The 24,601-nt window shown below is 42.3% G+C and overlaps 1 protein-coding gene across 6 annotated transcripts in view; it reads right to left on the bottom strand.

Moving 5' to 3' along the window:
• Positions 1 to 209: 209 nt before the first annotated feature.
• FAM110B (family with sequence similarity 110 member B) overlaps positions 210 to 24,601 on the bottom strand; it is a 152,856-nt gene continuing 128,464 nt past the window's right edge. For 4 of the 6 annotated variants that reach the window (XM_009213070.3, XM_009213071.4, XM_003902780.5 and 1 more), the window contains one exon: positions 210 to 4,031. In XM_009213070.3, coding sequence (XP_009211334.1) covers positions 2,596 to 3,708 — 1,113 coding nt within the window. In that variant the 5' untranslated portion in view covers positions 3,709 to 4,031 and the 3' untranslated portion in view covers positions 210 to 2,595. Of the gene's footprint in view, positions 4,032 to 6,450; positions 9,960 to 14,545; positions 18,548 to 24,601 lie in introns of those variants that run through there. The other 2 variants (XM_009213073.4, XM_009213072.4) reach the window with 2 other exon arrangements.

Here is a 24,601-nt window from a genome sequence, read left to right as displayed (position 1 = left end):
CAAATAGCACAAGCAGTGATAGTAAATTAGCTAAGTGCTCATCTCCCCAGACAAGGGTTTCCTTAGGAAAATAATATCTATTTTTGGTATTTCAGTAGCTCTAGAAAGACATGAATGCTACTGAAAGAGATGAATATGTCAATGCTAAGTCATGTATGTTTTAAAAGGCCACATTTCTACACAAATGGTAGGAAAGAAAATTTTGCTTCTTTTTTTTTTTTTTTTTAGAAAACTTATTTTTATTCTATTATATTGAACACATTGTATCATCCCCACTCATAGCTGCATTCCAAAATAGTTCTTCTGGGAAGCAGGGTTTTAGTTTTACTGAACATGAATAAAAAAACCAGGCAGAATTCAAAACCAGGAGAAAGAGTCAAGGAAGCATATTTGCTTTTGAGAAGGAAAATATTTATAAACAGTAATAGTTGAGAATCATATAATTTGTTTCTGAAAATTATCTTTTAAAGAGGGCTTTATTTTACATTTGCATAGTATATGGAATTTTGCAAGAAACATTAATTTTCAAATAACCTGATGTAATAAATAATCATGGAATACTCATTGTCCAAATACAGCAGATAGGACATGTCCACTAAGAGGAATGTTATTTCTCTTAAAATAAAGGGGAAAATCTAAGTTCCTTGAGGCAGAGACTGTGTTGTCCTGTGCCTACCATGATACCTGGAAGGAGTCACTCAACAAGTGACATTTTCAAGAGGAATGAAGGAAGGAGTGGAGGAGCCAGTGTGTGAAAACATGCCAAGGTACGGATGTTGGGCTGGTACAAATAAAAACAAAGCCATACATTTCGAAGGTATGCCTCCAAGGTGAGAACTCATAAATATTTGCAACTGAAGAGTCATGTGGAAGATGCAAAAAAATCCTGATGTTTAAGAAAAGACAAAAATAACACAAGTGTGAATTGAGATGCTGCAGCACATTTTAGGAACCCTGATGTAACCATTTTAGCAAAAGCACATTGCTAGAGCCACAATTAAGAACACTGGTGTTTGGAGTAATTGGAATGTGGTGAATATAACTTAATGAAATAATGTTTCTTCAAGACTATCAAAAATCTGCTTCTGATTCATAGTCCAAAGTCAAACTTTTGTGGAAGGAGAATACAGAAGGACAAAGAGAAACCACCACCATTAGTGCCTGCACCAGAGCAATTTATTAGTGTAACTTTTTCTTTTTTTTTCTTTAAAGATTTCATAACAACTGAAGTATGTACAAAGTCTTACAGCATTTACACCATAAAAAGTTTCCTATTAGCTGATGAAGTCTAAGGTAGCGCTGCTGAGAACTTCAGATGTGGCAAAGACAATGAGGCAAACCACTTGTAGGTTTCCCTCTCTGCTGCCACATCATAAAGTCAGCTGAGTGACAGCTAACTGTACCACCTGAAAGACAGGTTATTGGGAAAAAAAGGGGACAAGTTGATAGGCAGCACTAGAGACCATGGGGTGGAAAAGCTACATAGCATTGAAATTCTACAGTTTCCTAGAGCTGTAACAGAGACCCACAGCCTGAGAGAGTAACATATGCAAGACAACAGAATCACGCTGCTCAGATATGGTTCAGCTACCAAGTGTGTTCACTTTTGAATGGGAGGCTCTACTGATATGGCTGGTATTTTCACTTCTGTTCATGTCTTCTGATAGCTCAAACCTGCACAAGCCTCACTCCCTTCCCTCAAATCAAATAACAACAAAGGGAGAGAGAAAGAAACAGCATGAAATTAGTAGTTCTCGACAAAAACAAACAAACACAACTTTTTTTTTTTTTTTTTTTTTAAAGGCATTCAGTATTTGTTTTAGGGTGGCCATTCTGTCAAAAGATAGTATTAAAAATTTCTGAAATATCCCAAATCAGAACAACATCAACAAAACCCCCAAACACCCAACCTCCTAGATTTAACCATCCTTCATTTTATCTGATTGTCTTTCCTTGGGGTGAGCATTACACAGAACCACCAACATTTACACACTGAATCGGACACAAAACTTAGCATTGTTACCCCAGCGACACTTCACTAAGTGGCAAGAGAATTTCAACATGTAAACGATTAACGTCAGGCTCACCACTTTATTCCACAGAAAACCCAGCCTGGTTCTATGTGCGGTCAGTCACTATCTGTTTGGTAGCAGATCCCATTTACTGTCCCATTGGAATAGTCTCACATGTAGGCAAAGTGGCTTTTTATTTCAAAAAGATTCTGCTCTCAACTTAAAAGCCAGTTGATAAAACTTTTAATTAAGACATAATAGCGCGGGATATAAAAACACAAGAACCACATAAATATTGAAGAAGTCGTATACCATTTTCATGTAAACAGTTTTGCTTAAGAGCAAAGCCCTAATTAGATTCTGGCCTGAAACTTTTGGCAGATGACGCGTGTTAGGCCAGGCTCTGCAGCGATGGTGACGTGGAAGCCAGGTCAGTCCCCATGTTGACAGGCATGCAACTTGAAAACATTGCACAACAAGCAACACAAAGAGTGGAGAAGCTCACAACACTTCAAGGAGACCTCACAACCTTTACAACTGCGTAAGCACAGAGACCCACCCTTCCTCCTTTCCACGCACTGTCTTACACGTGGGAGACCTTCTGTGACTCTCTAGCTTGTTTGATGCTATATAACCACTTGATGATTCTGGCATTTCTTTCGATGGCAGAAATGCCATACGGCACACGGTCATTGGCACTGTCATCATTTCTAAGGTCACTGTTACTGTCCTGAGACTGTTCACAGTCTGAGCTGATCATGCTTGCGCTGCGGAAGTTGAGGGATATTATGTCAGAATTAGCCCTTGCAAAGTTTTCCATTCCCAGGTTTTCCAGCTCTTCCGGGTCCAGTCCACAGTAGTTGAAGAACCTCTCCACGTCCGCGTCCACTCGGAAATATCTGTCACTCAAGTCTGACTTAGACCGCTGGAGGGAGGGTCTTCGGCTGACTCCACAAGCTGGTTCCACAGGGTCGGCCTCGGGGGACTTCATGGTGGCGATGGCTGCAATTTTGGGCTTGGGAGGCAGGGGAGGGGCAGAGCTACTGCAGGGGATGGCCTTGAGGGGCTTCACGCTGGTCACCTTGCGGATGTCCGAAGAGCTGTGGGACACGTGGAGGAAGGACTCGGCTGACTGCTCCAGCAGTCTCCTGCTCACGTGGGAGCCGCCCTCCTGCGGGCTGCCGCGGCCCTGCGTGGGGTAGACTTTCAGGGACTCCGCGAAGGAGTGACGGTGCAGGTCGGTGGTTTCCGACCGGTGGGGCGGCCAGTTGCGGGAGCTGTGCTTGTGCCCCGAGCCCGAGCTGGAGCCCTCGGAGCTATTGATGATATTCTTCAGGATCTCCAGCTTGAGGTTCTCCCTCTGCACGCCGCTCTCGGTCTTGGCGTGGTTGCCAAATACTTTGAGCGTGGGGCTGCCCAGCGCGCGCTTGGCAGCCGGGCACACCGGGGGCTTGGCCAGCACGGCGGGCTTTACGGGCTCCTGCTTGGCGTTGATCACCTCCTGGCTCTTGACGTACTTGGCCTTGTCGGCCTCCAGCCTCTCCACGGCGCTGAGCCTCTTGGGGTTGGGCTCGGCCTGCCTGCGGAAGTAGTCTGGCCCCTTGTTCAGGATACGCAGGGGCACGGCAGAGGTGAAGGTGCCCGCGGGGCTGACCGGCTTCACCATGCTACCTGTCTGTAGGGTCTCCGTGGGCATGGTGGGCGGTCTTTCCCCGGCAGCCGTGTTGGATGCTCTTCTGGACGCCTCCGCACGGCCTGAATAGACACATGTACATGAAGCGCCAAGGGCAGCGGGTGCAGCCTGGGAGCGAGTGTCAGCAGCAGCGGCCGCAGCAGCGCCTCATCTCACAGCTCATTAACCGCCACGGTGGCTTTCATACACTTTTCTCCCCTTTCAGGCAGCCCTTGCACAAAAAGGCCACAAGCCACAAGTTCCTTTAATCTGCTTCGCTGCCTCCTTTCTTCTCCCTGAAGAGGTGGGAGTCTCCTCCAGGTCTTTGTGTTCAACTGCAGGCAGAGCTGAAACACAAAACAACCAACCGCGGGTTAGGAGGGGCGGGTGACATCACGGCTCTAGCAACAGAGAAACCCCGCAGCGCCCCCGCCCCGCCCCTACGCGGCCGAGGGTCGCGGGCCGCAGCTCAGCAGCTGTTTCCCCAACTGCGCGAGGAGGACAACCCGGGCCTTGCACCCCCGCGGCAGCACAACGCTGTGCTGGGAAGAAAGAAAGGGCTAAGGTTTCCCACGCGCGAACTCTTCCAGCTGCCTCCGGATTGGTGAGATCCGCCTTCTGAACACGCCCGGTTGGCATTTCTTAGCTCAAAACCCAGCAAATACTAGATGAACGTAGGAATGAGGGCTTAGCCAAGTCTGGTTCTCCAGCTCATTACATGCTACTGAGTTCCTACGAATCCCTTCCGTGCCCCCGGTTGCAACGTCGTGAATTATCTCTTTTGCAATGAAGCAAAACTTCTCCCTCCGTACTCCCAATCTCTCAGGAACACTTACAACAATTCCTTTTATAACTTCATAAACTGAAAAGGGCAAGAAATGGGATTGGCAGCAAAGCTACAAAGTTTGGAAAAAAAAACCCAAAAAAACTCAACATGTTTCAGTTATCTTACTTTGGTCAACCAATATATTTAAAAACACTTTCTCCTGAAAACCACAAATGTGCATGGAGTTGCTACCATTAAACACAAGCTTACTTTTTTTTTTTAACATTAGAAGAAACCTAGAAATACTTCCAGATTTACCATATGAGTAGATAATTTGATTGTCCCTAAGTTATCCATAATTTTTCATACTTAATGAGCAGAAATCAAAAGTTTCTTTATGGTATGTATATTTCCAAATCCCCTAACAGTACTAGGAACAAAGTCTTAAAAGTGTCAATCATACCTAACAATATGTTACTTTAATACTATAGAAAACTTGGGTAATAGGTAAGCTTTCATGGGAAAACTTGACTACCAAGTCAACAACAACAACGAAACCCACCTGTCAATAGTTGAGCGTTTCTCAATATTCCTACTGTAATTCTGTAAGGAGTCTTTTTATTTCATATCCCATATAATATAACACCCCTGCAGCCCCTGGAACAATTCCTACCATAACCTGTTACTGCAGGCCGAGAACATTTACAAACGCATCAGCACTCCAAAGCAATGGGCTAATGACCTTAACAGCATCTTTGGTTATCATTAGGAATGTTAAGAGAGTAACCTATTCAACTAACATGCCAAATAACTAATTGACAAAATAAATAAAGTCATGTTACAACCAAATATGCTGATATTTCTCCTTATAATTTTCTGAAATTCTTAAATCTCTAAATGCAACCCATCACCAGGTTTTGTTAGAGATAATTTTAGTAATCTGCAAAGGGGTTTGTTCTAATAAAAATATTTTCCTATGTAAGATTTGAGAAACCCCAAGGCAATACCTACGTTAACAATTTCCTTTAATTGTGCGGTTCTATTTTGATACCTTAATTCGGTTTTTTAAAAAAACACCTCCTCCCATTAAGTTGAAATGAGATTGTTTCTTTGAACACATTTTGAATGAAATGCCAGAAGGGAGCCCTGATTCCTCTGGAGACACAATCTCATCCTCTTTACAGAGGAGACTCAGAGCCAGAGCAGGCAGCAGAGCCTGGGCCAGCGTGCAACTCCGAGGGCATCATACCCGGGACTCTTAGGAGAGGGCTGACTCCAGGGCAATACCAGAAGGTCTGGGGGCACAGTGAGGGGCAGGACCAAGATCTGTACCCTTCAGCTTTGTGCCTGAGGATTAGAGTAGGGAATACCACCCAGTGGGCAGTGGGAGACAAAGTTCACCTCCCTTCTCCTGGGGCACGAGTTAGTTGGACGATATTCCTTCAATCCCTTCTTCCTTTAAAATCATGAGGTTCTGAGGATCTAAGAATGAAGGAGTTACTTCCAGTTTCAAAATGGCGTGTTGGAATATTGGTGAATGAATGAACTTTTCTATGGTCCTGCACTGACTGTTCTTAGGCCAATGCTCTCTGAAGATGAGTTGTAGTTCTCATGTAACATTCCTCCTCATGCAGGCCTGTGCTTCTCTTCTAACCATCTTCTCTTCTAGTTCTATCATATTCGGACCAGAAGCCTAAAACACCTACACCACTGGCGTGGCCTTCCATGCACACCTGCATGTCTGTTGAGGTAGGCTTTGGTACTGTTGGCAACGCTGAATAAAAAGCCTGACTGTCGATTCACAAGAGTGAGGAACACCAGTCTATCTTCTAGGAAGCATTTTCCAGAAAGCTGCTTGTCTTCCTTGCACACTGCTTTCTATATTCATGTGGCAGACACCCTCAGGACGGCTCCTCTAGCACTCGCAATTGTTCCACACCCCTCAACAATTACTTATCTTAAAACCTGTGTGAAAGAATTACGTCAGAAATAGCAATTACCTGCAAGTACTTCATGCTTCATTTCCTTTTGGCTTCTACCCCTTCCCACTCCTCCTCTGCTATTCCCAATTTCCCTAATAATTTTCAACACTGATGATGTTTTGACATGACCATGGTTAGAGTTTATAGTTTTGATGTGAACTCTGGGAAGGAAAAAAAAAACAACATCATCTTATTGGAAGACCCAAAAGCAACAGAACAAACTAAATATACTGTTTGGGGTATTGTGGGATACTAAGGCATACTCCAAGTTTTCTACCTGGTTTAGCCAACAAAGTAAACCTACTTCAAAAATAAGCAGGTGACCTAGGTTGCTGTCTCTTGTAATATTTACTTAATCCTTAACTCTGGTTCTTTTATTTTTTAGTGTGAAACAGTGTTGGCAGGGACAGAGCTATACAGTGCTGCAGAAATACTCTGAGTTTTGTAGTGCAGACTTCGTACAAGATAACCATGAGGTCTGTTCAGAGAACACTGTGGCACATTACACTCACTCTACTGGCTGTGGCCTTGCAGTCAGCCCTCTGATGTCCTGAACAGGCCCCCTGAGGTACAGTCAGGCGCTGATGGGATGGTCAGGCAAACCGCCAGGCTGGGAGGGGCTTCGTGTTGTTTTGAGGAAGGAAAATTAGATCTTGGCCCCGTAGGGTTTCATCAACAAAAATAATTATGTAGCCTTGCCTGATCCTTGACTTATGACTCAGGACGGAGAACACAGCCTGTGGGTGGGAGAAACTTCCATTCACAAACCATCTTGGCTATATTCTACCCTGTTTAACATCCATTTGAAAATTTCATGAAGGGATAAAAAGGACTGGGGAAAATAAACTTGGCAAAGCCAAAGTGCTAAACGGTTCGCAAATCAGAGCAGATATGAACTCAAATGCAATCTGGCCTGGGGGTGATGGTGGCGGCGGGTGGTGGGGGGCGCACATCATCTGTGGGGGAGTCCTGGTCTGTGCAGGGAGAACACGTGGCACATAGAGCCAGCTGGGGGACAAAGGACCCAAGGACAAGGAAGAAGAGCAATGTTATCTCCCACTACTCACTCTAGTGGTGCTTCTCAAACTTTAATGGGCCTGTAAACCCCTCGAGGATCTCCTTAAAGCACAGTCGGATTTGGTAGATTTCGAGTGAGGCCCAGATGATGCATTTCTCCCCAGATCCCAGGTGATGCTGTTTGTTGCCTTTGAGTAGCAACAGGAAAGGGGGGAAGCCCATTTCTGTGCTAGCCAGCATCCCATTAGAACCCAAATGCCTCCAGCACACAGGAAACAGGCCAAAGTTTCTTGTCTCTGAATGAGCAAAAGTCTGAGCTTTTTAGGCACAGAAATAGCAATCTCAGAGAATTCCAAGTTTTTAAAACCAAAGTGGCCTGAACCTTTCTAACTTTCAATCTGCGAGCTCCTCACAGGTGCAGTCAAGTGAACAGGACCCTCAGCTTAACCATAACCTTGGGGAGACTCAAGAACATTCGCAATCCTGGAAGTGGTTAGATATAGAGAATGAACCTCATACACAGTTTATTTGGCAAAAAAATGCTAAAGCCAAAGTTCCTGTAATCCGGGCAATTTGTGCCTCCAAGCCTCCGAGGCCAGGCAGATAATGGGAGAGTGTGTGGCCTGGGGAAAGGAGCTCCCAGCTACGGGCTGCCATGGGGAATGTGGCTCATTGTTGACACAGCAGCAAATCCAGAGCTCTGCACAAACTCTCCTGATTTAAAAATTCAATATTAAAAACACTGTTGGCCAAATTCGGGCTGCTGTTTTGTTACTTCCTCTTTAAAGAGTGCTTCTCGTAACGAAAAAGAAAGGGATAGTTAAATGCCTAATTAGTTTTTAAATTTTAAGTAGGAAAGAAAGCACTGGAGTTAGAGCAAGGGCCCTGGGAACTGAACACAACCTGGATTCACCCACAGAAGTTTCTATGTGAGAATGAGTAATTCCCCTGTGTCTCACAGCAGGAAAAGGGGGTTACTGAAAGAGCAAGCCTGAGTAATTGAGCTCTAAGTCACCTGACATCTAAGTGTCTTGATTTTCTTCTCTATAAAAACAAATGTGTTGAATCTGGTGAGCTGAAAAATGTCTTCAGCTCACACATTCTTGGGAGCAAATAAAAGCAGCAATTTACCTTTGAAGTGATTAAGAATTCTAGAACTGATTCTTCTAGTTTCCTAACATGCCAGATAACAAAGCGTTTACAATATGTGTAAAGCTGTTCTCTGGAACACTGCTTTTTGATTTTTCTGGTAACAGTATTTGTGCATACTGACTTGAAGCATCAGGTTCCAACTTGACTCCGATCACTCTCATATCTATACTCTTGGCTTCCCTTTTAAGAACAGTCACATCCTTGTCTTTGAACTAAAAATGCAGTTTCCCACGGCAATGTTAACTTTTGGATTCTTTACAAATGGAAGACAGATGCACTTACAATACAAGAGTACTCACTGAATTATGGCTGTGTTCAATCAATTAGTACCTATTGGTGGAGCAATTATGTGTAAGACATAGAAAAATCCTGAACTTAAAGATTCAAAATGCATTTGATAAATGTGAATTGAATGAATGATGTAGAAAATAAATTCAGCAGGACTGTGGCAAAGGACTTGAAGGTAAAAGAAGGGTAAGGAGGAGACGAACTCCAGTAAAGACCCAGGAGGTGAGGGCATCCCTCATCAGGGCAGCTTTTGAGTTCATGGTACATTCAAGACACTCTGATGGCTGGTATGGAGTGCTAGGGGACAGTGGTAAGAAGCCAACTAGGTATAGGGGAAAGTCAGATGACTCTGGATTTTATGAGGTAATTGAGCATTAGTGACATGGTCATACTTGTATTTTTTTAAACTCCCCTGGCTGCAGTATGGGGACAGGATGAGTGGGGATTAAGTGTGGCTGCAGAGGTGGGTCAGAGCTTCCCAAGGGAGGGGACATGGCAGCTGGGCTCTGAGCACCGCCCAATATGGCATCACCTATGGTTCTGCCCTGTAATGGTTGAGTACCCTTGGGCAGGTCACTTTATCTTCTCGTGCCTCAGATTTCCCATCTGGAAAATGGGGATAGCAACAGTACCTACCTCTTTAGGGTGTTTTGAGTAGGTTAAATAAGAGCACACAGGCATTTTCATTTATTTCACTCTTACCAGGAGGGTGGCTTTAGGATGGATAAAAGAGTGGACAGTTTCAAGGGATGTTTAAGACGCACACTGGGCTGAACTGGGAGACAGGCAGGATGCGAAGGGGGAGGAGGTGCATGTTGAAGATGAGTCATTCCCAGCTTCCCACTTGACTACAGAGAAGTGGCTGGCAGGAAGTATACAGTCTCCTCTCCAATCCTTGCTCCCTTCCTCCTCTGCACCCTGGGCTTAAGCCAAACAGAACTACAACTACAGTGGTCTCTCACCCACTGTGTCCACTCCTGCTGCTCCCTCTGCCTGAGCCATTTTTAACCAACGGCAATGCCATTCCATTGCCTCCTTTATTTATCCATTTTATTTAGACATTATTATTATTATTATTATTATTATTATTATTATTATTATTATTTTGAGACGGAGTCTCGCTGTTGCCCAGGCTGGAGTGCAGTGGTGCAATCCTGGCTCACTGCAAGCTCTGCCTCCTGGGTTCATGCCACTCTCCTGCCTCAGCCTTCCGAGTAGCTGGGAGTACAGGCACCTGCCACCATGCTCGGCTAATTTTTTTTGTATTTTTAGTAGAGACAGGGTTTCACCATGTTAGCCAGGATGGTCTCGATTTCCTGACCTTGTGATCCACCCGCCTCGGTCTCCCAAAGTATTTATTCATTTTAATTAATAAGATATGCTATCCTTTTCAACATCTTCCCTTTTCCTTCTCTTCCAAGCACATCACCACTTTCATTAACCTCTTTTATACTGTGAGCATAACTTGTAAAGAATGCAAAGTAAAGGAGAAAATGAAAGAGCAAATGGAGGAGTAAAAGGCATGCACCAAAAGAGACTGACTTTGCACACTATAAATTGGACAGAAAGTATGAAATCAGAGTGTCAACCATCTGGAAACATTAAGTCAAAACCACCACCCTTTCAGGACCTGCACTTTTCCAATTACTGAATGCTGTGTCTTTTTCCTTCTTATCTCCATGGTGAAATCCTTCACCATCTATAATTCTGATGGCTGAATCTTCTCTTTCTGACCTTAGTATTGCCATTAGCAATCAGCTCCAGATTGCAAGCAAAATAATCTTCTTGACAACAACACTATCATGTTATAAATTTTTTAAAACCACAGACTTTTCCTAATAATATTTAAACTTCTGATTCCAGTATTCTAGTCATATTTTAGCGTACTCTTTCAGCTGACTAGAGCAGGTTTTCCAATGTTGTTTAATAAAGTATCCTCTTGCTCTAGGTTTCCATTATTTTGTTTTAATTAGGCACTTTAATTTTTTCGACAAGATGAGCAAATCATTTCTCCACTTTTTTAGCAACTTTTTAAAGTCTGGTTTCTTTTGACACATCTACTCTATATGACCGGAGGATGGGAAGTAAATGTAGAACCAGGTGTAGAGATGCAGGGAAGGCCAACTTTTACCGTCTAACGTTTTTATAGATACAGTTCAAGGAAAGTCCACCCCAGTGGTGCTCCTGAGGTGTGCTGAGGCATGCTAGCGCAACAGAACAAAACTCGCACAGGCATGTCGATCAAATGGAAAAGTTATTTTGACGTTAAGTGAATATGCACTACATTGTGGCAGGATCCTCCAAGTGGCAAGTCAGGAGGGAGTGGACTGGGTACAATTTGTTACCCACAAAGGTTTCACATGATGTCAGGTGGGCAAAGCAAGCTACCAAGTCTACTGGAATAGGAATAGCTTTGCCTGAAGCCCTTCACTCGGTGCTCAGGTACACAATGGTGGCCACAGCGTCCTCTCATCTCACCCTGGCTGGGGCTGAATTCAAGGGCGTCCAAAAAAGCCCAACACAGGCCCCTTGGAGCTGAGGAGCCTGGGAACTGGCTTATACCTCCAGTCTGAGAAGTCTAAGGGCAGAGTCTGTAATGGACTCTCTAACCAGACCGCACAGGCAGGATGAAGCTGCCTTTCCACAGGCACAAAAATGAGGGTTTGCTCGGCCCACATATGTGCCGGGGAAAGGTGGTCTGGGAGTATTCTCACAGAAGTTCCTTCAAAGGAGGCCAACAGAAAAAATGCCCGCCCAAAGCCCTCCTTTGAGAAGGCTGGGGGCATCCGCTAGCTGAGGAGAGGCGTGGCTGCCTCCCCAGAACCCAAAAGCTCCCAGAGAGAACCAGCTCTGAAATGTGCCATGCCCAGGGGACATCGATTCCCGCTGCAAAAGCCAGGGAGAGAACCCTTGTCACCTCCGCTGAACGCTCTGTCCGTCCCTTGCTCATTATGCAATGCGGGGTCTGCCCAGTAGAGGCTGGTAGAGCCATCTGATAAGGAGCAGGAGAGGAGCTGGAGCAAGAAAAGGGGAAAATGATGTTTGTTAACTACCTTCTTCACAGGGTCTCCAAGCCAATGCAGGCCTGAGCTGGGAGAAGAGAAACCAATTTAACTGGACCAGAGGTGGAGTTTTGATCTTGATGTGAGGCAGCACTCTTCCATGCCTGAAACTGATCCGGGGACTCTAAATTATTGAAGATGAACGGAAAAGGCTACAGGTCCTGTCTGAGATTTCATCCAGGCATAGAAATGAAAATTCAGTGGGGTAGATGCTTAGGGCATGGAAAAAGAACACAGGACACTTGACCCTGAGCAAGTTTCTCCAGCTGGTGTACCTGAGTTTCATCATTTATGGAACATTGATAACCATGATTCCTACACTTCATTGGCTGGGGTGAGAATTCCTTGAGGTGACACATGAAAGTGCTCAGTGAGGAGCTCAGCCCGGAAATTGTTCGGTAAATGTAAGCAATTTTTTTTTTTTTTTAAAGACGGAGTCTCACTGTATTGCCCAGGCTGGAGTGCAATGGCTCAATCTCGGCTTACTGCAACCTCTGTCTCCTGGGTTCAAGAGATTCTCCTGTCTCAGCCTCCTGAGTAGCTGCGATTACAGGCGCCTGCCACTATGCCTGGCTAATTTTTGGTATTTTTAGTAGAGACGGGGTTTTACCGTGTTGGCCAGGCTGGTCTCAAACTCCTGACCTAAGGTGATCCACCTGCCTCGGCCTCCCAAAGTGCTGGGATTACAGGCATAAGCCACCGTGCCTGGCCAATGTAAGCTATTATTAAATGCTGTCCCCAGTGTCTGCAGCTTGGCACTGATAATCACCATCATTAGATTTCAAGCTTTATGGTAAGTGAATGATCTTTTGTCTTAAAATGATTCCATTACTCTCAAGTGATAGAGCCTGTGCTATTTCTGTCAAAGAGGACTGACCGTGCAGTTTCTGGCTAAAAGGTCACTTGTATGACCCCATTTTTATTTGAGTTACAGAGAAAATATGTGGTTTCAAATTTCAAAGCAAACAGTTACATGAGTGAAACAGGCTAGAGTAAACAATAAAGCCATTATTACAAATGAAATCTGGTAGTAGGAGAAAAATAGCAGGTCAAATCTCAATCCATGATGGATTCTTTACTTTAATGTCATTCTCCAAGGTCATTTAGAGAAGTCATCCACATGCTTCATTTTCATTTGTAAGTAAAGCGATTAACAAAAATGTTAGACGTTTCTTTTAAAATGTTTTCCTCTTATTTAAGACAACTATAACGAAACAGAGAGTCAGAAAAAAATTTCACATTTCTAGTTCAACATTCTTCCTTGGCCTAAGGTAAGGAATGTGCTATTGTAAGCGGGCCCCCAACTTGTATCAGTGAGGGGGAGCCTTGCCTTTTACCTGGGATTACAGAAATCAATGCTGTGCATAACCAGTGCCAAGAATCACTTGGAAATATAGACTTGCTTGATGAAAATTACTATAAGTAATTAAAAAGCAGGGCTACTAGAATTCCTTTATGCAAATATAATAAGAATGCCTGCCCTATCCAAACAAACATAAAATGATCCCCTTTCTGCCAGCGTTTCCTCTCTTGTGGAGAGCTTTATGCGGCTTCATATTCAGTTGTGACAATGTATGAGGCCATGACCAAATATTAAATGAATGTGGAGTTCAAGGGATCACTGTCATTTTTTTACAGACTAGTCTACTCGAGTCACAGAGTTTATAAGACTTGGTGGGCCAGGTGTGGTGGCTCACACCTGTAATCCCAGCACTTTGGGAGGCCAAGGTGGGCGGATCACGAGGTCAGGAGACCGAGACCATCCTGACCAACACGGTGAAACCCCCTAAAAACACAAAAATTAGCTGGGCGTGGCAGCATGTGCCTGTAATCCCAGCTACTCGGAAGGCTGAGGCAGGAAAATTGCTTGAGCCTGGGAGACAGAGGTTGCAGTAAGCCGAGATCACGCTACTGAACTCCAGCCTGGAGACAGAGCTAAACTCCGTCTCAAAAAAATAAAAAAAATAAAAAAAGACTCGCTGGCTACTGTGAGTCTGAGAGTTAGCGGGGTCCCCATTTTGGGTGAACCAGGCACAACTTCCAGCAGCAGTAATAACAACTCAACTAACTCGGTGATTATAAAGTCTGGTAGTAACTCCTGCAGTTCATAAGTCTTTGTGCTGTGAGTTCCCACACCTCATCTCAGGCAGCCTCCTTAACAGGCGGTCTGATCCCCTTGCATAGAGGAGAGGGTGAGTGCTGGTGAGCAGCAGAGAGAGCCCAGACCAGAACCCAGGGTGGTGTGGATCTGGGGAGCCGTGCCCAGTGCTTCTACCAAGGTTGATTTTAAGAGTCTGCACTTTGCATGTTATTGCTTTCTCCTTTAGCTGTGTAAACTTGTACTCTAGGGTGAATCTAGCACAAATGATAAGAAAGTTTACTGTGCCAATATACACAGAACATTTATTTTTGAAAAAAATTGTAATTTATAGTAAACAGCCTTAGGGCAGAAGATGATATTTACTCTTAAATAAAATGTGTTATAATAAAATTATGAAACATTTAAACTTGAAGGGAGAAAAAGCAGTATTTTGGGGGAATTCCTCTGTGAGTGTATTAGATAAATTGCTACATAAATTATGTTAAAAAATTACCTGTTAGTAATGACCGCTTCTTATTAAGCACATACAATGTCCCCGGAACTGAAATAATGCCCCGTTAGTAATGACCATTTCTTATTAGGCACATATGTTGTGCTGTAATAATGCCTTTCACACATTTTTAAGTTCCATCCTGCAAATATCTCCAAACCAAGTGTTGTTATCCCCATTTTACAGATGAGGAAACTGATGTCCAGAGACATTAAAGAGGTTGTCTAAGATGTTCAGCTACGGAGGGGCGAGGGCTTCATATCAAAGTGGGTACAAGGATGGTTTGGCTTACCCCACCTTGTCACATTGTAGCTTCAGCTGTTAAAGAGATACGTATGAAGCATCAAATGTATTTTTAAATGCTTTCTATTAAAGTAATATGGCTCAGGCACCCACACTAATTATATTTTACTTCTGAAAATCTACTCTTTTGGCCATTCACTGTTTAGTATTCATACCAGCTTCCTCCAGAGGGTGAAGGAGGAAAAAAAACCCTTGATTTTTTTGTTAAATCAAATAACCATGCTACTTGTTAACAGCTTAAATGCACAAAAGAGAAGGTAAAACATTTATAAATTGAGTTCTGTTCATTTTAAATTTTCCTTCTTTATGCTACTGACTGTGGATCTATCAAAGTTGGCTGAACTTTGATGAAACTAATGAAAGATTTGAAAAAGAACAGTAATGTAAGACTGGTTTCATTCTATCTTACTGCACAGAACATATGAAGAGCAGAGATCACTTAATTTTACTGCTATTTTTACTAAAGCTCTCAGCTATACACATAGTAGGCATTAATTCAAACGTTCACGGAGCTGAACTAAAATGTTAAGCATTCAGTAGAATATCTAGCACACTCTTTCATATTGTAAAGGCCCAGTGAAAATGTCAGATAAAATCTTGGGAAGTGAAGTTGGGAATGTATATATATTTGAAATGATACTCCAAGTACCTCCTTTTGATTAGAGATTATGGTGCAATAGAAAGCAAATACACGGAGACTGTTTATTCACAACCGAAGAAACACTTTAGCACTGAATTGTGCTTAGAGCACAAATAAGGGGCAAAAGGAAGTGAATACAAGGTAGAATTTTACAGCAGAACCAGTAAGTTCACTTAAAAAAATAGTGAATATTGTTGATCTCATTTGTCAAGAAACACCTAGAATTATTTTCCATCTCTTGAAGAGTTCTTTGTATAGCAGTTGTTAGAACGACTAGTTCTTTGCCTTAAGTATATTCTGAAAAGAACAGTTTTATTTTTCACTTCTATGGATTCAGACTGAACTGTGGGATAAATAATCTTCAAAATAAGACATGTAAGACTATAGACACCTATTTCTTGCAGCACATATTTTCATCTTTCCAGCACTTAACATATCTTACATAAAATTATATTTTCAAGCCTAGAATGCTAAAGGTAAGGCTTCATCACAATTTGCACTTGAAGTATTATTTTTGGGTTCAAGTGACAGGAAGCTCAGCAATGACTAATAAGTTCATCCACCTTGCCCAGGCCCAGTTCAGCTCTGCCGTGAAGCTCCTTCAAAGGAAAGTAGCAGGCTTGGGCTCCACTGGGCAGAGCTAGGTTGGGTCCAGCTGTGCCTGAAGGTAGGCACTGCCTTAGGAGGGAGAGGAGAGACTGGTATCAGGGGGATGCAGGTCTGTGACCACAGGCTCTGTCCCCTCTATCCAGCCTCCTTCGACCAAGACGCCCTCCTCCTTCCCAGGCTCTCTGATACCTGCCTCCACATTCTGCGCTCTCTCCTGGAATCCACTGCCCTCCTTGAGTCTTCCAAGCTGAAAAAAGAGTCAACAAAACTACAGGGAAGCCTTTTCTGACCTCTCATTCTGAGTCCCATCCTTCCTCCTGGGCTCTTGCCTTATGGTCCTCATTCCCGAATGGTGAGTGGTGGTAATGACCCTCCTCCCCGAAGGATGGGACACCTGAGGGCAGCTGCCTGGCTCCTGCCTGCCCAGCACAGCAGGTACTGGAGGACAGCAGAGTTTGGAATCTCTTGTAGAGATTCTCGTGTGACATGTGCTTAGTTCAGGATTTGCCTTTGCCCCGAGATAAAAGAATACAAATCTAAAAACCTCACCTAATGTGTTATGAAAATGGCTTTGTTCACTTACTGGTCTCCCGACTCGCGCCTGCTATCAAAAAGAAAAAAAAACAAAATCGAGCTCACTTAAGGGGCTCTCTAAGGATTATAATAATCTAAAACCATCATTAAAAGTAATCTGATCAATATGCTAAAAAATTACAGACATTGTTGAATGGGCAAAATACATCTTTCATTAGATATGAAAATTCTGCCTTCAATGTACATTAAAATAAAATGTACCTTTTTTTACACGATTCCATCATGCTTTCATGTTAAAATGATATCACCTGCTTCTATCTTGATTAACATTTAAGCTTCTCATTCCTGTTTACTACAGAAAAATAACTCCCCAAAGTGAAAAAGGGAGTTGGCTTTTAGAAATGGTTCTTTTATTCTCAGTCTCTAGCTTTGTTGTTGTTGACTGGGAAAGGAAGTTTTCTCCTGTGTTTTCACAAGAGCGAGCATAATTTTGCTGCAGTAAAAGGTAGTTGCTGATGTCTGGTGCCTCATGATCTCTTAAGCTTTTGATTCTGGGCACAGGCATCTTCAATGTAAGAAGAGGAACACAGCAGCAATCATTTGTTGGCTGCCTGTCACCCGCCGGACCTCATGCCAGGCAGGGTGGATGTCTTCTATTTACCTGCCCTGCCCAGCACCTGTCATTCTCCCACTTGACAGATGGGGAAGTGGAGACACGGAGGGTTTCAGTGATTTGCCTGCAGTCAGTGAGCTGAAGGAGCTACTGTCCACCTCAGGGCCATCTGTATTCTAAGCCTGTGCCCTAAGACTGCTCTGGACGGTCATGGAAACAGCTGTGGCCACAAGGACTGAAGAGGGGCAGACCTGAACATCAGCCAGGACGGAAAAAAGGAAAAAATACTGGCCAGCGCCCCCCTCACCGACCCCAGCCTGTACCACGCCAAGCCCCAGGCTGCTTTCACAGCAAAACTCCTTCCTGCTACGGTGGGAGAGTGTGTACCTACTACAGGCAGAAGCCGCGGTTAGGAGTACTTGCTGTGCCGGAGGATACATCAGTGAGAGGGAGTGAGAGGCAGGAAGATGATGTGAAAACTTTGTGAGGAGAGGCATTCATAAAATATAAAAAACAGGCCCAATGAATCCAATATGAGGCAGTGACAATAAAAGCTCTTTGTTTGGTGAGATTCTCCAAGGGGCTCTCAAAATGTGGCGACACCCTCCTTCGTGGCAAATAAGTATTCTAATACCTTTCTAAGGAAATTAGAATATATTCTGCGCAATAGAAAACTAACAGTCTAGTCATGACCTGGTTAGATAAAAATCAGCCTATCCTGGTGAAGCCTGAGCCCATCTCTGGGGACGGATCCTTCAACCATGCAGACCAACGCAATGCAACTTCCCCCAAGCTCTGCCCTCAAGGGAACCAATTCAAAGGGGATCTGCTTAATCAACTTTATACAGGCTGAAGAGCTAGAAGGCAGGACACCCCGACTAGAGTATTTGTTCATTCAGCAAGTGTTTACTGAGCATCTACAAATGTGCCAGGCAGTGAACAAAACAAACATTATGTGGAGCTCACATATATGGCAATCAATCAATCAATCGATCGATCAATATAGTATGTAGTATGACAAGCATAGGTGCTGAAAAGAAAAGCAGAGCAAGGATTTACTAAGGTGGAAATTACTGTTGACTTAGATAAGAAGGGTTCTGGTAAAGTGATTGGCAGCCTTTCAGGAGATATGGGAAAAATAAAACAGGAGACAGTGATATGGGTGGCTTGTTTCAGGAGTTTGGAGAGGAGGTAATAGCTAGAGGTTGGTAAGCAGAATCAAGAGAGGATATTTATTTTCCAATGGTTAAAAATAGTAGCATGGGCTGGGAGCAGTGGCTCATGCCTGGAATCCCAGTGAATGGGGAGGGTGAGGCAGGAGGAATGCTTGAGGCCAGGGGTTCGAGGCTGCAGTAAGCTATGATTATGCCACTGCACTCCACCAGGGCAACAGAGAGAGAGAGAGAGAAAAAAAAAAAAGGCAGCATATTGGGAATGACACAACAGAAAGAAAAATGCATGTTATACAGGAAAGACTTTACACTAATCCACTGAGAACAGGGGGATAAAAATGTGACCAAAAACTTTAATCCAGAGAATAATGACGTATAGGTGTCAGGAGGTGGTATGGGATTTTTCTTAACTGGTCAGTGGCATTGGAGGAGAAGGCCTTTTTAAATAATAAGGGCTCTAAAGGAGTGGCAGTAGAAGAGAGCTTTTGTGGGTTGGGGCCTGTGCCTATATGGATTGCTGTCGGAGGCTGAGGGTAGGCACAGGGTAGAGAGCACGAAAAGGAAGACAGTGATACTGTTGTGGGAATGTTCTTAGACGCTGGTGTGTAAACAACGGCCTCGTGTTCACGGAGGCAAAACCTAATAGGGACAGGTCTCTGAAACTCTCCATTTTCTAGACATCTGCCAAAAGCAAATCATCTGATGAGTGATAATTTCATCATCTGTAAAACACAGGAAGAAACTACTGCTTCTGTGAATTTAAAGTTTATCAACAGGGAATTAGAGATCCTAGGAGAAAATAGCTAAGAATTCATAGAGCAATATAATAGCTAAGGAAGGGATTCAATCATTCAATTGATACTCATGCCGGGCATTGTTACTAGTGCTGGAGGTATTGACATGAATGGAAGAGACACAATTCCCTGTTTTTGTGGCATGCTTAGGCATTCACATACATTCCACAAAACAGATTACACGATTTAGAGTAGAGATGGGGGAGATTCTATGGTTGGATTCTAAGGGAAAATGTAAACTGTGCCTATAAGGAGGAGAGGCTGGTGTGGCCATAGGTTCTAGGTTCTAGGGTCAGAACATGTGAGTCTCCTCCCCCATTTACCACCGCATGACCTTGAAGAATTGTCTCTCTAACTTTAGGTTCCTTAGCTGTGCCATGTGGCTGATATTAGGGTTCGTGATAGTAGAGGGGGGCAATATATGTTAGCTACTGTTTTTTTTAATGAACTGGAGAAAACATTATCAGATGAACATCATAGACTATAAAGGCAATTTGCAGGTTAATAGAAGGAAGAATTTTTGAACAATTCAAATGCCCAAAACTAGAATTCATTGCTTTTTAAAGAAGTGCTAGCTTTTTATCCCAGGAATGCTTCATGCAGAGGTAGACTTACCATCTGCCCAAGAACTTTTAGAGGGAATTCCTATAATGGGTGGAAGGAGGAGGCAGGTGAATGTCAAGTTCCTTTCTAACAGGTTCTACGTTTCTTTGAAACTTCTATTTTCAAAGCAAGAAGAAAGGAACATGAAGACAGAACATGAAGGTAGAATTTTAAAGATAAACTGTAATGAGAATTTAAGCATCAAAAAATCATTGCAATATATTAAGAAAGTGACAAGAATGTTTTTGATAAGTAGATTAAATCTAAGAAAAAAAAGACAGTAAAGAAGAGGGAGGTTTAAGGAGACTGGATGAAAAAAGTAAGAGAGGAAGAAAGAAGGAGCAGGATGCAGGGCATCCCTTCAGCCATGGGCACCGGTGACCCTGCATGGGCATGGTTCTGCCTTGGTAAGCTGTCAGCCTTTTGTGCCTCCCTGTTCTAGTAGCTGCGATCTGTGCCAGGGTTGATCCCTCAAATCCTTTATGGCCCTGAGCCTCAAGCCTCACATACTTCTCATACAGCATGTATGAGAGGGTACAGAACGTGTACAGTGCCTCCAGCAGCGCCTTCCCTTCCTCCAGGCCAAGGGAACCACTGACAGGAGCCATTCATTGGGCTAAAATATTACCAACAGGGGCCCCGAAGTGGGCTGACTGAAGAACAGAGGCAGCTTCTAATGTTAACAAGAGTTGGATGGTTCTGCAATAAACTGTGCTAAAAGGTCGTGTTATATTTGCATGTAATGTGTCAGCTTATTTCTGAGATTATGATATTCTTTGGAAGACATTTAGCCAGCAATTACAGTTAAGTAATCACTTCGTTAATCCTCCAGTTGGGACATAGTACCCCTGAGGCCACTGGCTCAGGGCTGAGATGCTATCAGAGACCACTGGGTGTAATGCCTGTCTCTCCAGACCAGTTCTCTGACTCAGGTGGTTCCCTTCCATTAGCCTAGAGGGGATCGAACTCTTTTGCAACACTCTTCTTTCTTACTGACTACTAAAGGGAAGATATTGAATGTTTCTCTATTGTTTGATAGCTCTAAAGATAGACAGAGGCTTTTAAACGTTCATCTATTTTACTTAGTAAGGCATTCTGGATCACTCCCAATGTTGTTTCTAGAACTCAGGAGGTAAAGCTTTCCTGAAAGACATTTCAATAAACGCAGCCAATACATCTATGAAGAGCCAGTGACTCCTTTTAGCAGGCTAAAACTGACCACAAAAGAAAAGTTATCCTAGGGAGATGATGGAAAAAAAGAAAAAATTTATAAAACTTATTGTTTGTCTCAGAAAATATTTCTAGTCTTTGACAAAGAACTATTCAAAATGCAATTTCTCATTTTTCAATGCCAGCTTTTTCAAACATTATGATCAATAGCATAATGTGACCTACTTCTTCTGACACCTCAGAAAAGTGATGTGTCATCCCCAAATCCATTTCCCCCACTTGCAGGGCAAAAGACAAATACTTACACAGCCATTCTTCTCTGACAGATGAGAAGGACTCTTTTAATCAACACTCTCAAAACACAGTGAATTTTTTTTCCTGAAAAGTATCTATCAAATGTTTCCTTATGGCTGGACAATTTAAATAATCCTTGGGTTCAGCTGTTTAACGGAAACTGAAATCCTATAGTAGACTGGGGAAACTCAAAACAGGGGCTCACAGGGTGCTAGTGAGGGAAATGATGTAAGGATTACAGTGATTTTTCAAAAAGTAGGATTCTCTGGACTTGACGTGAGTACCCTGATGAAACCAAAGAAGGCCCCAAGACCCCTAATGGGCCTCAGGGAGGCCACGGAACACTGCATGCAGAGCAGACGCAGGACTCATGTTGGTCTAGTCTGAATCCTGCTTCCCTGTCTTCTAGCTCTGTGACTCTGGACAAGAGAATTCCATCTGCGTGCTTCCCTTTTCTCATGTGTTAAATGGGATAATAACAGCACCTTCCTCATAGGGTGCTGGTGAAGGTGATATGATGCAAAGGCTGGAAGGCACTGAGCACAGGGCCTGTCATACAGAAGGTGTGAACTATATTTTTACAGTAAAAGGGTTATTTTTAATTGGACATACTGACAGTACTTGTGTATTGTGACAAAATCACCTCCCTGGTCAATCCATCCAAACACATGCAAATTCTAGATGTTCTCGTAAAAATGAAATGCATTAAAAGAGAATCTCAAAAATCCTTTATGGAATTTTGAGAAGTACTGCGTTAAACCTGTTTACTTTGAGGAAATCTGACATCTTCACTAGGTTGAGTCTTCTTGTCCTTAAATGGGATCTACCTCTCCATTTAATTAGACTTTTCATTTTTTTCATCAGTATTTTGTAGGTTTCAGCATATACGTTCTATATGTGTTTTATTAGATTTTTAAGTATTACATTTTTTGAGCCAACGTAAATGGTATAGTATTTTTAACATGAGTTTCCACATACTTATCACTAGTGAGAAATACAATTGACTTTTGTCTGTTGATCTTATATTCTGAGACCTTGCTGAACTCACCTTTTGGTTCTAGAGCTTTTAATTTACATTTTTGGGTAGATTATTCGAGATTTTCTATGTAGACAATCATATAAGACAAGATAGACAACAAAGAAGAAGCAGGTATAAGAAAAGTTGGCTAGATGAAAATGAGGGAGAAGGAAGAGTGAATATCAAGCAAAACCTCTCACCAGTTATTTGCAAGCTTACACAAGATTATTCTAAAATTTATATGGAAAGGCAAAGGACTACAATAGCTAAAACAGTTCTGAGATAAAAGAATAAAGAATGAGGAATCAGTGTACTCAATTTCAAGACATTATCTAGTTACAGTAATCAAGACAGTGGTATGACGGAGGGACAGACACACAGATCAATGGAGCACAACAGATAACTCAGAAAGAGCCCCACACAAGTTAAGCCAAGTGATTTTTGACAAAGGTGCAAAAGCAATTCAAAGAAAAAGGACTAGACTTTTCAACAAATGGTGCTGGAGCAACTGGATATCCATAGGCAAAAATATAAACGTTGACCTCATACTTTTTACCTCATACCTTATACAAAAATTAACTCAAAATCATAGAGTCAACTGTAAAATAAAAAATGTTGTTAGGAAACAACAAAGAAGAAAATCTTTAGGACTTGTGGCTTGATGAAGGGTACTTTGATATGACATCGAAAGAGTGATCCATGAAAGAAAACTGATAAATTTGACTGATCAGAATTACAAAACCTTTTATCTGTGAAGGGCTCTGTTAAAAGGATGAAAAGATAGGCAACAGACTGGGGAAAATATTTGCATGATATGTATCTGACAAAGGACCGATATCTAGAACATATAAAGAGTTCTCAGAACTCAACTTTAAAAAACCAAACAATCCAATTGGAAAATGGGCAAAAGACATTTTAACAAAGAGGGCATATAAAGGGCAAATAAACATATGAAAAGATATCAATATTATAAGACATTAAAATCTATCACTAGCCATGAATGAGCTATCACTACACACTTGTTAGAACAAGTAAGGTAAAAACGAGAGAACGAGAAAGAGGCACCACCCAATAAATGCTGGCAAGAATACAGAGAAATTCTATCTTTTTATGCCTTGATAGTGGGAATGTAAGAGTCTAGAGACACCCTGGTAAATAGCTGGGCGGTTTCTTAAAAAACTAAACATACGCTTACCATAGAACCCAGCAAGTGCACTCCTGGGCATTTATTCCAGAGTATATATTATTATATCCACATAAAAACTATACACAATTGTTCAGAGCAGCTTTACTTGTAATGGCTCCAAACTAGAAGCAACCAAAATGCCTCTTAATGGGCAAATGGTTAACTAAACTATGGTATATCCATACAATGGCTGGTACTCAGCAATGAAAAGGAACGAACTATTGGGGCATGCAATGACGGGAATGTGTCTGAAGAACAGTCACATGAAAAAAAGCCAGTGTCATACAGTCACATACTGCATGTATATAACATTCTCAAAATTAGAGAGATGGAGAACAGATTTAGTGGTTTTCAGGAGATAAGGATGAGGAGTTATGAGGGTGCTTGTAAAGCACAAGATCTCTGTGATACAGAATAGGATCTTGATTGTGGTGGTGGTTACATAAATCTATGCAAGTGATAAAATGAACTATACACACAAGCTCAACTTCCTGGTTTCATACTGTACTATAATTATATAAGACATAGCCATGGGAGGGTACTGGGTGACACACGAAACTTCTACCATCTTTGCAACTTCCTGTGAATCTATAATTTCAAAGGATAAAAGTTTAAAGAAAACAACTGGGGGAAGAGAGAGAGATCCATAATCTGCTTCCCAAATAAAGGAACAATTATGATTTTTAAAAATAACAAGAGGTTAAAATTATAATGTAAGTTGACATGTTTCTCAGGTCCTAAGATATTTTATATGGAGAAACAGGCTCTCACATTTCTCATATTTTAATATTGAGAAAATAACCTAGGGTCAAACTTTGGACTAAAAATCAGAAAAATGAGACTGTGTCCTAAATTGTTCCAAAATTTTAAAATTAAGTCTCTTTTTGAACAAAAAGTCTTTTTCCATTATTATGGTTCAGACTATGCCATGGATTAAAAAGTTTTTAAATAGTACCGAAGGCAATAAATCACAATCATATGAAATGATTCATGTCTATGAGGATGCTAAATTGAAGCTACATTGAGAAGATGAGATAAGAAACAAAATAAATTTAACACATTACTAGTGTTCTTTGAAAGAGTTTCTCAATAATATATATATTTTTTCTTTCTCTGCCACCCA

The sequence above is a fragment of the Papio anubis genome, chromosome 8 (genome assembly GCF_008728515.1).
Source record: "Papio anubis isolate 15944 chromosome 8, Panubis1.0, whole genome shotgun sequence".
Taxonomy (NCBI): Eukaryota; Metazoa; Chordata; class Mammalia; order Primates; family Cercopithecidae; genus Papio; species Papio anubis.
This window is presented reverse-complemented; position numbering and strand designations above follow the sequence as displayed.